Raw genomic sequence first — 13822 nt, 5'->3', positions numbered from 1 at the left:
AAAAAATTCACGCAAATTTTTCAGTAATAAAAATTCATAATTCCTCTTCAATTTCAATAAACGTCACCTAATACATTTGTCCTTCTTTTGTACCACAGCATATATACTTCGCTTTTTTTTATACGTTTCCTTTTTTAAACATATGCACAGAATTAATTCGTGCGCACGCATATGTGTACGTATTGAAACGCTTGTATATATCATATATGTATACATATATATATAATATACATATATATATATAAATATACGCATGGCATGTATGCCTCTATTATGCACACGCGACGTAACACATGCTTCGTGTAACACTCTACTACAAGTTCCGCCTTCGGTTTCCACCTAAACATACATACTTACATACGAAACATGCGCATGCAAAGTGTCACATGGACACGCGCGTCGATAATTATTTATATTCATTTTTTAGACAGGTGCGTGTGGGGGTGGTAGCAAATGTATTTAATCATGGAACCCATTCGCCGCTGAGTCGACGACACGATGGGATGCGCGCGTGCACACGTGCACTCTAATTCGTTTTTTTTTTTCATTTTCTTTTTCTCTCAATAGCATGTATACATTATATTCCGATTCAAACCACATAAAACACGACCTCCTGCACGACAATCGGTCAGAATAAAAATAAGTGTCGTAGTAATTGTACTAATTAATACGGTGTAATAGTAAATAGTAATGATAATAATGATAGCGGTGGTAGCAGTGATGATAATAGCACTGTTGGTATATATATACGTATATATATATATATATATTTGTTCTCCTTTTCTGCATCGATAGCAACGATTCTATTCTGCTATCTTCCGCTTTTTCTTTTCATCTTTTCGATCTTACTCGCATGTGAATCTAGTAACCGATTTACCAATAATAATAGTCGTATATACAATGTACATACAATTGTAACATTCGTTATATGCCGTTTAACAAGATTTACAATTAGTTCCTTTCCGTTTCATTATATGTATATATTCTAAGTATAGATATATGAATCTATGTTAACAGTACATAGATTTATATATTTATGTCGATAGGCATGTATGCATACGTAAATAAAAATTACTATGTATGTGTACAGATATATATAATTGAATAAGTCTACGCGCGACATATTTAATTAATTACTTACATGGTGAAATCAATTTTACGCCCGGCTATGCATCATCGTGCAATTAGTCGAGAATTAGTTTGTGTTATCTTGCATGCCTACTCTTTGCCACCATAATTTCCCCGACAGGTAATTAAATGATTATTTTATACAAGCTAGATCAGACGAGACGTTTTCTTTATACATACATTCATTTATCCGTGAAATAAACGTTCTAGCTGAATCGTCGATATATTAATCTTAATTTCTTTACTTAATCTCTATCTAACAGCGTGTTAATTGTTTATATTAGTTCAATATATTAATACAGAGAGACCTATCTTGGCGAGGTCTCGTAAACAGAAATCACTTTTTCCTTTATTCGCCTAATTCCTCAAAAATTCGTTATACACTATTTTACAATTGCCTATATAATTTATTTACAGGTCATTCCGCAGAGCGGCGAGTCTACCCTCGTGTCATCTAATTCACATTCTCCCATCTATATAATATTGTGTGTAGATACATGCATGTACATATATACACACACACGCACATTCTTTCCTGTATGCAAGAAAAATAGCTCTCTGAATGTGATTCAATTGGAATTGTATCATCTTTGGATCGCGACCAAAAATAGATTTAAGTAACAAGTTATAGGTGGGGGTGTTCTCGATTAAGGATGGTCGATCGTAAGACATTGGTCGCGCGTGCGACTTTCAAGAATCGGATTTAACGCTAACGGTACGCGCTAACATAAATAATGTAAGAAATACACACGGTGAACGTTTCTTCTTTCCTTTTTCTTTTTTACTCCGTTTCGTTGTTTCCGACATGTAAATATAGTAGCTCAAAAATATAGCACAAATATATTCAAAATTAAGTCTCCTTAAAAAGTACTATGTATAACAAAGGTAAAAGAGAGCCAGTCACAAAAATTGGGATTGACCATCCTTATTCTAAATCATAACTTTTATCACCGACGATGATCTTCCACGATTAGTCGATATGCAAGGTGCAAAAGCATTTTTTCATATTATTTCAGTATTTCTTTTTTCTTTTTTTATTCTTTTTATACTGATTAATCTATACTGATTAAGTTAATAAATTTTTCTAACTATCATCTACTATTGACATAGGCAAATGAAGTCCTCCACCTGATGGCATTTTTTACATCTCCACGTACATGTGTATATATATATATAATATTTATATTTATATATTAATTTCATAAAAAAAATTAGATACAATTGCAAAAAGGTCTAAGTACGTCAAAAATACCATCAGGTCGTACTCATTAATTTGTGCTTTTTAACCATTAAAATGTATAAAGAAGAAGTACCTTTGTCAGACATTCTCGAAGCAGCAGCCCTATCACAGTGTGGCTCGGAGGTGAAGGCTAATTTTCTCTCCCTACGCGGACCAGACTTTTTATAATACGGACTCTATTTGCTTAATTTCCTTCTCCGGTGGTTCTTGCGGTGATGGCGCAGTTTCCACGATTTCAGGAATATCCTCTTCGTTTTCTTCCTCGACATCCTCGTCAATCGGAGTCAGCGTATCTAATATCACAGGCTGAGTCTGTAACAGATATGATTTGCCCCCTCGTCACATCGGGATACAATTTCCAACGAGTAATAAATACGTTCCACGATGATTACCTGCGGCGTTGTGCACCGTTTCATCGCCGGCGCCATGAAACTGGTAATCGTGCTTATGAAAAAGAAAAATCCTGCCATGAAAAACGGGATGCTGTAGCTTTGCGTAGCATCGTAAACGGCGCCTGCCAAAGGAGATCCAATGATCGCAGCCGCTCCCCTGAATAAGATTAAAAGGCCAAACGCGCTGGTCAATTTATCCAGTCCCAACAGATCCACCAAAATGATCGACGTCAAGGAAATGTACCCGGCTGAAATGTCAAGTAAAACGAACGTTCATACGACCTACAAGATTACCAGATCGGCGATGGTATTTATTACTTGACCACTCACATATAGCTATGCCGAAAAGAATACTCGTAATGATATAAGCAGGATAAGAATGGCAAAACGGAATCGCAGCTACTGCAACTGTCGATATAATTAAACAGATATTATTCAAAAGTAGCGAGTCTACTTGTGGGAAATCTGCAATGTATCCACAAGCAACGCGACCCAGGGTATTCGTAATTCCAATTATAGATACTAAGTACGACGCAAGAGTCTTGTCAATATCCTAAAAATGACATACATTAAAAAAGCCGATCATACGATGATTATTCCGTAAAGATATGCATACATTAATGTGGCGACTTACATCTAAAACTGCAGCGTCTAGTAAGTACACAAATGGAACATACAATCCTGCCATTCCGAAAACGTTACTAATACCAATCAAAAGAAATACTGGATCCTTCAATAGAGACACGTCCATCATTGTTCCTAAAACCTCTTTAAATGAATCAGGTAACACCAAGCAAGGGCATAGAGGTTCTGAAATGATCAATTTCGTTTAACAAATATTCAATTGTTCATACAATATTCTACACCAATTTCTGAAAAACCACTCACGCTGAGGTGCTTTCTCAATGTCGGTGTCTTTCATGTCCCCACGCACAGATTTTGATAAAGATATAACACTCTGACGATAATTTGCAAGTGATTTTTGGCTCTGGTATTCTGGTAAGTTAATAACACTTCCACTGTAAAAAATATCCTTTCTCGATAGTGGCCGAATTATTTGTGGTTTCTCCTTTGGGATACTAGACTTGCTCGTCGTAAAAGTGATACTTTCGCCATCCTGCAAAGTCGTTAATAATATCAATAACCGTGTAGCTCTTTTTCAATCGTGTATGTATTTAATAATTTCTAATAGAATACATACATCCACCTCTGCGTTATTATTTCGCGAGCCCATGACGCTGCTTGTCGAAAGTCTCAAGTGTAAGCTCTTCCTGATATCGCCATTAGAATTCAACGCTGTCCTTGAGTTTTTGATCGCACTAAGGCTAGGCTTGTACCTTTCGCCAGTGCTAGTCTTGCGAATTCTGTCGAAGAAGGGTACAGAACCATTCTTAGGTAAACCTTGGACATGCGTTGTAAAAGCTGGTTGCGAAGCGTTTCTCGGCATTATCGGCTTGAACTCGCTCTCAGACTTTTCCGTCATATCCTTCCCGTCTTTGGTATCGTCGATATTCTTCCTGCTCTTCGGCTTCGAGGAGATATTCTTCAAGTCCATGCTGCCACTATTACTAGTCGTCCCGCTGGAGTGTTCTTGCACTTTAACTTCGGATATAGTGGGGAGGGTTGGCACCGTCGGAACTGGCGTTAAAGGAGTTCCTTTTAAAATTATATAATCGAATGAAGTACATGGTGAAATGCTACGATGATCAATGACACGTTCGAAGTTCGCTACTCTTACCAGGCACTAATTGGTCTAAATTGAAACTGGAGTGAACGCCAGGATCAATGTTAATAGGCATCTTCATTCTCTTCTCCATGGTTCCATCAGGCAGTTGTACCATGAAGTAAGAGCCCCCGATACTACCGCGTTCCATTTGGAACCTTTTCTCCTCCGCCATTCTTTGTAACAACGGTTTCACCGAGGAAGCCTTCGGATATTCCAACGGCCTCATCATCGCGCCGAATACCTATAATTTGCCTATTGTTATCACAAAATGTACAATCTGCGCTCCGCACGCGTGCAAACCATCTGTAAGTGAACTTACAGCGCAATTTAAAATAAGGCCAGCAAGAATTAAATTAGCTCCCTTCCAATTATAAGATTCTAATAACATAGTCGCAAGAGGCGCAAATGCAAATGTTCCAAATCCTGAACCGCAAACAGCGATGCCTGTAGCTAGAGATCTCTTGGTTTCAAAATAATAGCCTACGCAAACTACTGCTGGTAAATATATTAGACCAAACCCAATTCCTGTAATGCGAAACGCGATCATTATGACGTGCTCAGGACATGAAAAAACAAATCATGTATGTTCAACATACCTCCCATGACACCGTAGGTGATCATAAGCATATTTACACTGGTGGAAAATGTTGAAAGTACAAATGCCGCCGCACCTAAAAAACTTCCCGCCATGCAAACGGCTCTACACCCGTACTTGTTCGTTAAAGCACTGACAATAGGACCTAGCGGAGAACAATAAACATTTTTTCAATTAACATATCAAGGGGATTTAAAAGGGATGTACCTTGTGGCGAAGGAACTCACCAGCACTGAGGTACATGCCAGATAACAGTGACCCGACCCATGCAGTTTTTCCTTTTCCTTCCCCGAAATACGTAACAAACTCTCCGAGGAAAACGCCGAACGTATAAGCGATACCGTCCACTATCATGTTACACATGAATGAAGCGAACACCACCACCCAACCGTAACCCCCGTCAGGTGGTGGCGGTATGTCATGGTATTCGCATAACGAGCCCCCTTCATCTTCTGGAGACGCTTCGTCACTGACTCCATCGGCGCTAGTTAATCTCGCATGCTCTTCGACAGAATATTCGCTTTCCGTCTGTGAAAAAATATTTCAGTGATTAAGACAAGGGGTAGCATTGCTTTGTGCAAGAAGGAAAAAGAAACATGAGCTCGATGTGAAATAATAATACGCCTGTACTCTAGAAGATTTGAATGAACTACATATTAAACATGTTGCATTTGTAACATTGATAGTTGCGTTTGCCTTGAGTAAACTAGAGGCAGTTCACCTTGAGCACTACGATAAAAAGCTTCCTTTCATGCCAACGCATAAATGCATAGATACATCTATGATCTTTCTACGATTACAAAGAATTGATGAACAAATTGTTTACTAGCAATTCTGATAGATTTCAGAAGATCACACATTAGCTGGATTATCCTTAATGCTTTTTTTTATTCAGATGAATAAGTTCCCTTAACAGGAATTAAAAAATTTCATGAAATTAAACGAATTGCTATTAAGAGCGATGTTGCGGAACATGTGCCTCGAGCGTAACGTGAGAACGGACGACCGGGCTGTATTATAAGATGATCTCATAACGCAAACGTAAGCATAGATATTATATGGCTACTGTGACTTAACCGGTCCCTAAGGCTACACTTATCCAAAGTAAGATAGCATTTCCACTGGATCTAATAAACCAAAAGCGATATTGATCACGCGAGCAAAACGACCGAATTCCATCAAATTTCTGCCGTACAGGAACTTCGCCTATGTAATACCTTTTTCTTAAATGCAATTAATTTAGAAAGACATATTTTCCAGGTTTTCGGATGCGAACGGTACCCGTTTCGCAGAAACAAAACGCATTGTTCCGTGCAATGACCTCGAGTGCCGACGAGTCAAACGAATTAAAATGTTGCAACTCCGTTTAGTACAGACCTAGAAACGCATTCTTTACGATTCTGAGAAAATTTCAAAATTATTTCGCATCAATTTTGAAACAGCCGTCACTCAGTTTGACGTCGGCCAATTGTCAATTTGTCAATTAATTAAAACGTTACTCCCGCATTGTTCCGACACAGTTACCCAGTTCGTTTCACAACTGGCTCGTAAATGAGGTGCTACATACTGGGTCTGTGCTAAATGCAACACGTACGAGGTTTATACTATAAACGCATAGGCGAGCTCGATAGTGACTTCGCCAAATGGAAGGTCAGTAGAATCAGCTGATCCACTGTCATTAGAATCGGGAAGGTGTGCGCCACCTAACATCAATGGGAATGAAGCTCAGAGTAGCATTGTTGTTTTCGACCTTGTTTCCGTGGCGGTCGGTGTCACATTCTCGCGACGGGTGCGAATCGCTCACATTGACGTGCAGTGGTGCACGGCCGTGCAGACTATGTACACACACATGTGAGTTACGATGATATGTAACTGTAATCGTTTCTCGTCGTTCATCGGAAACTTCTGCGAAAGTGTAAATTATACATCGACTGTCAAGGCTAACGTCACGTGTCGTCCCGCGAACCGTGCCGATCCGAGGCGGACGGACGGGTACGTCGGGGAACAAAAGCGGAAGGGCATCGTTCGGTACTCGAGGCGAACTGGATCACAAGGGACGAAGCTCGAGACGGGGAGTGCGCGAGGATCACGCACGCGTTTCGTTGAAACGCGACATGAATCCTCGGGGAACGTACCGTACTGATCTTTCGCACGCGACGCGAGCCGTATTGGCTGTACTGCGACTTGTTGAGCGACACGCGCGACATTCTACGATCGCCTTAATGTCACACTCCGCTCGTTCTGCCGTTGGGCTCCACGTACTGTGCAGAAATATTCTATTTTCGTACAACGTGCGCGCAGCTGCGCGCGCTCTGTGTTCTTTCTTCCCGTGACTTTATTCCGCAATACAATATACACGCCACTTGTGCGTTCTTACAACGCTTCCCCTGTTCGCGAATTTAACAGGAGCAGCGTATCACTCGTCAAAATCCGCTGCCATGTCTTTCACACTCGCGCGTCCCGCGTCAACTTTTGTCATACTGCCGTCGCGCGCCCACCGCCCTACGCGATGTCAAAGGGACCACTGCGTCACACCAGAGTTACAGCCCTCCCTCGAGACGAGTCGAGGATGGACGCTGTCCTGTTCCAGGTAACGCGGTATTCGTACACGATCAAACGATAGGCGTCTCGGCAGGCTCAGGTCATCGACGAGGTCCAGCAACGGAGCAACGGATGCATGCGAACGGAGCGACACTTCACACCTCGTACAACGATAATACTGCACGCGCGAATTCTCATGACAACTTTGCCGGCAAGAATGACTAGACCGTCGGTGGACGTTTTCGCTACTGCGTATCACTACGCGCCACGGAGATTCTATTTATATACAAACACTGCGTTATTAATTCTCTCCGTCGAACAAAGTTACTTTGTTCTCTGCACGCGACACGTTTCTTTATGTGTCATCGTGTCCGAACCAATCTGTGCAGTGCGAGAATGATGCTCTGTGAACGGATGGGAACACCATGCAACGATGTGTCAAATAATTGCGATCCCTGCCTGGTTCGGTGATTGCGAACGCGCGTGTACAGATGCACCGTGTGTTCTCTAGCTATAGGACGAATCCCTTTTGAAGCTTGCGACTAAATCACACTCGAGTCCTCGTCGAGAGTTTAAGTACCCGCGGAACAAAAGGACTGCTCGCGGCTCGCGACGAGAGAGTTCTGAGCTCTCGTTCAAGCGGTACTGATCGGCCGTGCGCGAAAAGTTAACCTATAAACGCGAAGGCGTCGTACTCACGCGTCCCCACCCTGTCACAATTACGTGGCGCGACAACTAGACGATATGCGAATTTGCATCGACCATGATTCTAAAAGACGGCTTGAATTTTCAAACGGTTGCGGTTTTCCTCCCGAGACTCATGTTCTCAGCGAAACAAACGTCGACTGTCCGATTCGAACGAGAAAAAACGAAAAGCTGACGAAAGAGAAATGGGCACCGATTAGAAAAAAAGAATTCTCAACGGTCGCTTCTATAGATGTATACATACAGAAGGTAGGCATACATATGAAAGGTTTTGATACCGAGCTTGATTCAATTTGCGACCTTACGAAAGTGTTACATAAACGAAAGCTATAAAGTATTAAGAGGCTCGGGGGCCGTGATGTAAACAGTTCGTACGTAGTCGCCGATCTTTTTTCGCGGTTCTAACGTTACCCTCGATTTTACGCGTGCTCGAGTGTTAAATTTTTTCATTCGACAAAATTCGTACATCTGATACGATGACCGACGGTCTGTAACAATAATGCGCGTGTGGGAAAAGAAACTAGTTCAACGCTGCATTGTTTGCATTTAATTTGAAGAGTCGGAGCACGGTTGACCGACGCAGTGGCAGCGCAAAAATAAAAAGAAGAAAAACAACTCTGTGACATTGTGCTTCACGCATGGCCGAAAACCCTTTCGTTGCCTATTTAAACATACCCGACCATTGAATCGTTGGACGTGCCGAGGGTTAGCTTCTGCATCGCGGGAAAAGTTACACCGCGTACGACCGACACGGTGTAGCTCAATGTCACATCGTCTCTGTACAGCGTGGATGATTCACATCGGCTTGACGTAGTGTAGCCGAGATCTACAAGTTATTTACTTTAAACGTGCACCAGTACCAGCATTCGAACTTACGCTCCATGTATCGACATATCGTTCCGCGTTACCCATCAGTCCGGCGTTTTACAGGCTGTAACGTGCGTTTTTCCGTATTTCAAACGTCATTGGGCAAAGACGAGTCCGCAGCCACTCGCGAAGTTTATGCAATTTTTAGAGTTACCCGTTTCGAAACGTTACCTCACTCAGCAAATATTTGCTGGCAACGATCTCGTACTTCACGAAGAAAGTGACAGTTCCCGATGGCGCGCCGCTATCAGCTGGATCGAAAGCTCGGTGGATCGGTTAGGGAAATCGTAACGTGTATTTCGCGAAACGGCCATCGTACTCGCACTGTAGCGTGACGCGCGTTCAAAAATAATGATCCGGTGTTCGACGCTTTTTACAAACTCGTAAAATTGATCTCGCGCACGAGGATATCGAAATATATACGTGTTATCGAGATTACCGACGACGCATAGAATCGCGGTTAATCAATAGCCATCTTAACGACGGCTGCCTCGAAAATCAGCGAGACGATCGAATTACGGCGACGCGCGCGGACGAGAGATGGCGAGAGGGGACGCAGTTAAACATCAAATAAACATTCCGAAGACGATCTCGAGCCGACAGTGGTAGAAATACTCGACCGATCGAAACCGATAAAAGGGATAGGTAGAGCCGGGAATGGTGCCACTGGTGTGTAACGTCGATCGCGCGAGAGTTACTGCCGCGGCGCGCTGCTGCGTTTCACTGTTCCTCTGCACGTTTTCGTTCCGGAGCGCGCTTATGAATTAATTAGATAACAACCAGCGACAATTAGTCCCGCGCATGAAAACACCATCTGCTTCTCATCTCCGCGGAAAAATTAACTGGCAGAAGCCACGGGACTGTTCGTGCCGCTCTATTCGAGTGAAGCCAATTCGTGGTAATTGACAAAACGCTGTGCGTATTTTCGTGACTCCCATTCTGCGCGACTCGATTATCGAGCATTTGTATCGACTAAGTACATGAGCCGGTCGCGTCCAACAGCGACGATCGAGTGAAATCGGGCTTTCTCTTTTCAATTTTCGACGCGTGCAGAGTCTTCGGAAAGCGAGATCAATAATCCACGATATGATCGCGAAACATCTGGTTCTCATCGTCCCGACGGACGTCAGCAACTCGCGATACCTTGAAATGACTCAGAAACCATAAACGATGGCTACATCACGATGTTTTCCTGATTTGCGACCGACCATTGTTTACGGCGGCGGTGTTAGCCTCTCTCCGTTCGTCCCAGTTTGCTTAGGACCGCGAGATACCGGGAGGAGCCGCGATAAACGCTGCGCGAACACAATAATCGTGAAAGGAAGAGCAACATTCCCCGGATTCGAATGAATCACGTTTGTCTGAGTATGCATTTCAAATTATCGTCAACTCGCCTGAAACGGCGGTGTCCACGTTCTTTAATTTTTATTCCCCTTCGTCATTGCATCGCAATGAACTATGAATGTTTATAGCTGGGGACACGTAATTGTAAAAAGTAGATGAAGCTTCCCATTCAGCGATTATTGCGAGCTTTTCAATAACAAAATCGAGGAGCTACACCATCGTTCGTAATCGCAGATATTAATCGTCTATTTATTCCATTTATTATCGCAGAGGATGATCTAACATTCTGATCTGGTGCACACGGTTCCCAAAATTTGTCTGTCAATTATCAGTACAATGTTTAACTGATCATTTGTCAAGGAGAAAATTACCGCATTCATGGACACGTACGCCTATTTATTACATTACTTTAGACGGCCGAATAGTCCGGGGATAAGGGAAATACTTGACATCGATACAAAATGATAACGAATTCAACAAACACTCAAAAGATAAGACGTTCGCGAGTAATAAAATACAATTTAATCCACGAGTCGACACCATCATAAACTGGCACGTTGTACGATTTACGTGAAGGTAAAACGGCGGTATAAAGTATATAGGTAATAACATCCGTGGCTCTTCCCGGAACCCAACATTTTTTAATACGAAATCTCGGCGCGTGCAATAACCGCGAACGAATACACACGCTCCCTTTATCGATGTACGTGGCTGGGAAATACGTATCAATTCTGTTACTGAACCAGCCGTGTATTTTGACATTTACATTTAGAATCCTCCGTAATCTGTGGTAATCGTGATCGACGGTGTTTACGGATGGTCTCGAGTTAAAATTTCGTGTGTACGCACAGATGTAAAACACGCCCACCGATGCGCGAATTGAGTTTTCGACTATTTAATTTTATTCGATCTCGCGCCGAGCCACGCGGTGATCTATCGTTAAAATTAATTTGCAACCACCGCCAGCGTCGGACACCGCGACAACTCGATTAAACGCGAGCCGTGCGTATCGATCGATTCGTTGATCTCGGCGCAGTTGATCTCAACGATCGCAGAACAACGAGATGTGAAACATGAAACATTTTACGTACCTTATTCTTAGGCGACATCGCAAGTTAACGAAGTTTCGACGGGTCCTGCCTGAATGAAGATGAATACACCCTCGCGATGAATAGGAGAACGAATGAGAGGGCAAGGAAAGAGAGACGGCTGGACTCGCCCCACCTGAGTGGACAGCGTCCAGCTGCGATACGAGAAACGAGCGATATGAAAATGCGCGCTGCTCAACCACCGGCTGACTTATCGCCGACTCCGACGTCCATCCTATGCCCCACTCTATGAAATCTCCATCTCACTCCATTTCCCCTTGCCTACTAGTCCTCCCGTGTGTCCCTATCGTATCATTTTGCTCGATGTCTCCCTCTTTGTTCGCCGATTTCCCTCTCTATACACAGACACATCTATCTTTTTCTTCGTTCTTTTGCCGCACGAAAGATCGCGACCGTCTTTCTTCCGCTACCGATTTCCGCGTAGCCATTTATAACATTACTCACGGCGATGCGTCGCTGCGGCAAGCGGAGCAAACGGAACTGTCGGTAGGTACAAAGTTCTAACCGCGTGCGCTCCGATATTCCAAGTATGCACGAGATATCGCGACTGGATGAAGATCTATCGGTTACCGGTACAGACTGGTGAGCGACATAGCATATCAGTGGACGTCGGTCTGCGATTCGCCGAGCAATGGACTGAACGAAGAAAGGGAACGACCCGACATAGGGTGGAAAATCCGCGCGCGAAAGGGTAGCTCCCCAACAGCTGAATCTACATGGAACCCGATACGATCGAACGAAGGTTATTTTCTAAATTAAACGGTTTCGAGTATTTCGTCACAGGGGAAGTTCTAGCACAGATGCGCGAATATATACGTCTCTGTTTTATGACGAAAATAGAGTGGCAAATCGTACCGTTCGGCTCACCACACGTTTCACGTGTTTCAGGCACTGCCTGATTCTACTCTGCTTCTTCTACTGGTTGCGTGATCCTTTTAGTTCCTTACTGCACGAATATAACTTAAGCAGTGAAACGAAGCCTTTGAAAGTAATGAACTAAAGAAGCGAATGAATGATAAAGTGGAAATACGAGGGGGAGAGATAGAACGTGATTTAAGATAGATGAAAGGAACTTACGGCCGGTGGTTTCGCCTTGATCTGCAGGCCATCATCGTCACCGATCTGCTCCCCAATCTGTTCGCGGCTGCTAGCGGGGCCCATCTCAGCGCCGCGGCGCCTACCCTATAGTCGGTTCTCACTGTCTTCACCTGATCGAGACGATCACCGGTTCGCGATCTCGTTCCTCGTGAACGAGGAACAGCGCGAGATCGCCGGGATATCACCAGCCGGATGGCACGTCCCTCGGCCGGTCCGGTACGCTCCTTCCCAGCTTACAAGCCCCCCATCGGTGTTGCATTAACAATCTTGGTAGTCGTAGCTGTTCAATGACAGCTTCTTCCGACTATTTCACCCTCCCCTTTCTCTCTCTCTTTCTCCCTCTCAGTCTCTCTCTCCTTCTCTCTTGTACTTTCACGCTCCTCTTCCCTCAGTCCATTAAAGTATACCAGCGAAGATCAAGGAAACAGGATTTCCCGAGAATCCTTCCGGAGGGAGCAGGACGATAGAGGCAGGCCGCGGTCACAGGTCGGTCGAACGTCACCGGGTAGTTTCTTTTTCCGGTACGTCCCGCGGTACATGGAATTCGGCGAAGTCGCGACACAACCGCCACCACCGGCACCAATTCTCAGATCGTTCGAACCCCTCGACGAGGACGTCGTTTGCACCCCGCGCACGACGCTAATCAGAATTTCGATCCACCTTTTCGGCAGCCTACCGTATACCGCCTCCCCGGGACCGACTCTCTTCGGCTCCTTGCCCGACCTCCGACGCGGAACACCAAGCAATTCTGCAACCACGCTGTTACAACCGCCGTAGACCGTTCGCCAGAGAATATTCACCGGTAGAACCGAATTGTGGAAAACGTTTAAATCCTGTTGAACAGAATTTTCTCACGGACGACCCCGCCGCGGGTGGGTAGCGCCGCGGCGCCCCGGGATCAATAAAACGACCGCCCGGCCGTCGCCTTTCCTAGGTCCTGCCTGCCTGCCGTGATCTCCCGTTTACCCGACGCCCGACGTCGCGACGCGTGCCCCCCACTCCCGGCGTCGCGGCCGCTGAACGCGCCGATACGCCGCGTACCGAACGCAAGCGCGATCTCTCGTCGCGCACGCCTCC

General features: G+C 44.3%; 1 protein-coding gene across 5 annotated transcripts; it reads right to left on the bottom strand.

Annotated features, from left to right (window-relative positions):
* Positions 1-16: 16 nt before the first annotated feature.
* LOC108623677 (monocarboxylate transporter 3) lies at positions 17-13655 on the bottom strand. 5 transcript variants are annotated; one of them, XM_018022354.2, is made up of 11 exons: positions 12725-13653; positions 5309-5609; positions 5083-5226; positions 4806-5011; positions 4499-4727; positions 3962-4416; positions 3649-3877; positions 3395-3570; positions 3091-3313; positions 2761-3008; positions 17-2680 (listed from the first exon to the last, which is right to left on the bottom strand). In XM_018022354.2, exons 1-11 carry the CDS (start codon positions 12806-12808, stop codon positions 2531-2533), a joined length of 2445 nt encoding a protein of 814 aa, XP_017877843.1. In that variant the 5' UTR covers positions 12809-13653; the 3' UTR covers positions 17-2530. The 5 variants fall into 5 exon arrangements, with proteins under 5 accessions (XP_017877843.1, XP_026668299.1, XP_026668301.1 ...); XM_026812498.1 differs by having other exon boundaries at positions 2531-2680; positions 3962-4398; positions 12725-13655; XM_026812500.1 differs by lacking the exon at positions 12725-13653 and adding an exon at positions 11630-11718 and having other exon boundaries at positions 2531-2680.
* Between the last annotated feature and the right edge of the window lie 167 nt (positions 13656-13822).

The sequence above is a fragment of the Ceratina calcarata genome, unplaced genomic scaffold, assembly GCF_001652005.2.
Source record: "Ceratina calcarata isolate Rehan_Ccalc_2016 unplaced genomic scaffold, ASM165200v1 scaffold289, whole genome shotgun sequence".
In the NCBI taxonomy this organism is placed as follows: domain Eukaryota; kingdom Metazoa; phylum Arthropoda; class Insecta; order Hymenoptera; family Apidae; genus Ceratina; species Ceratina calcarata.
Note: the sequence above shows the minus strand (reverse complement) of the source record. Positions and strands in the feature narration are given on the sequence as shown.

Coding starts and splice junctions, on each gene's coding strand:
- LOC108623677 (XM_018022354.2), bottom strand. CDS start 12,808: ATGGGCCCCGCTAGCAGCCGCGAACAGATTGGGGAGCAGATCGGTGAC. Junction 5,012..5,082: donor CACCTACGGTGTCATGGGAG/GTATGTTGAACA, acceptor TTCGCATTACAG/GAATTGGGTTTGGTCTAATA. Junction 3,878..3,961: donor ATAATAACGCAGAGGTGGAT/GTATGTATTCTA, acceptor ACGACTTTGCAG/GATGGCGAAAGTATCACTTT.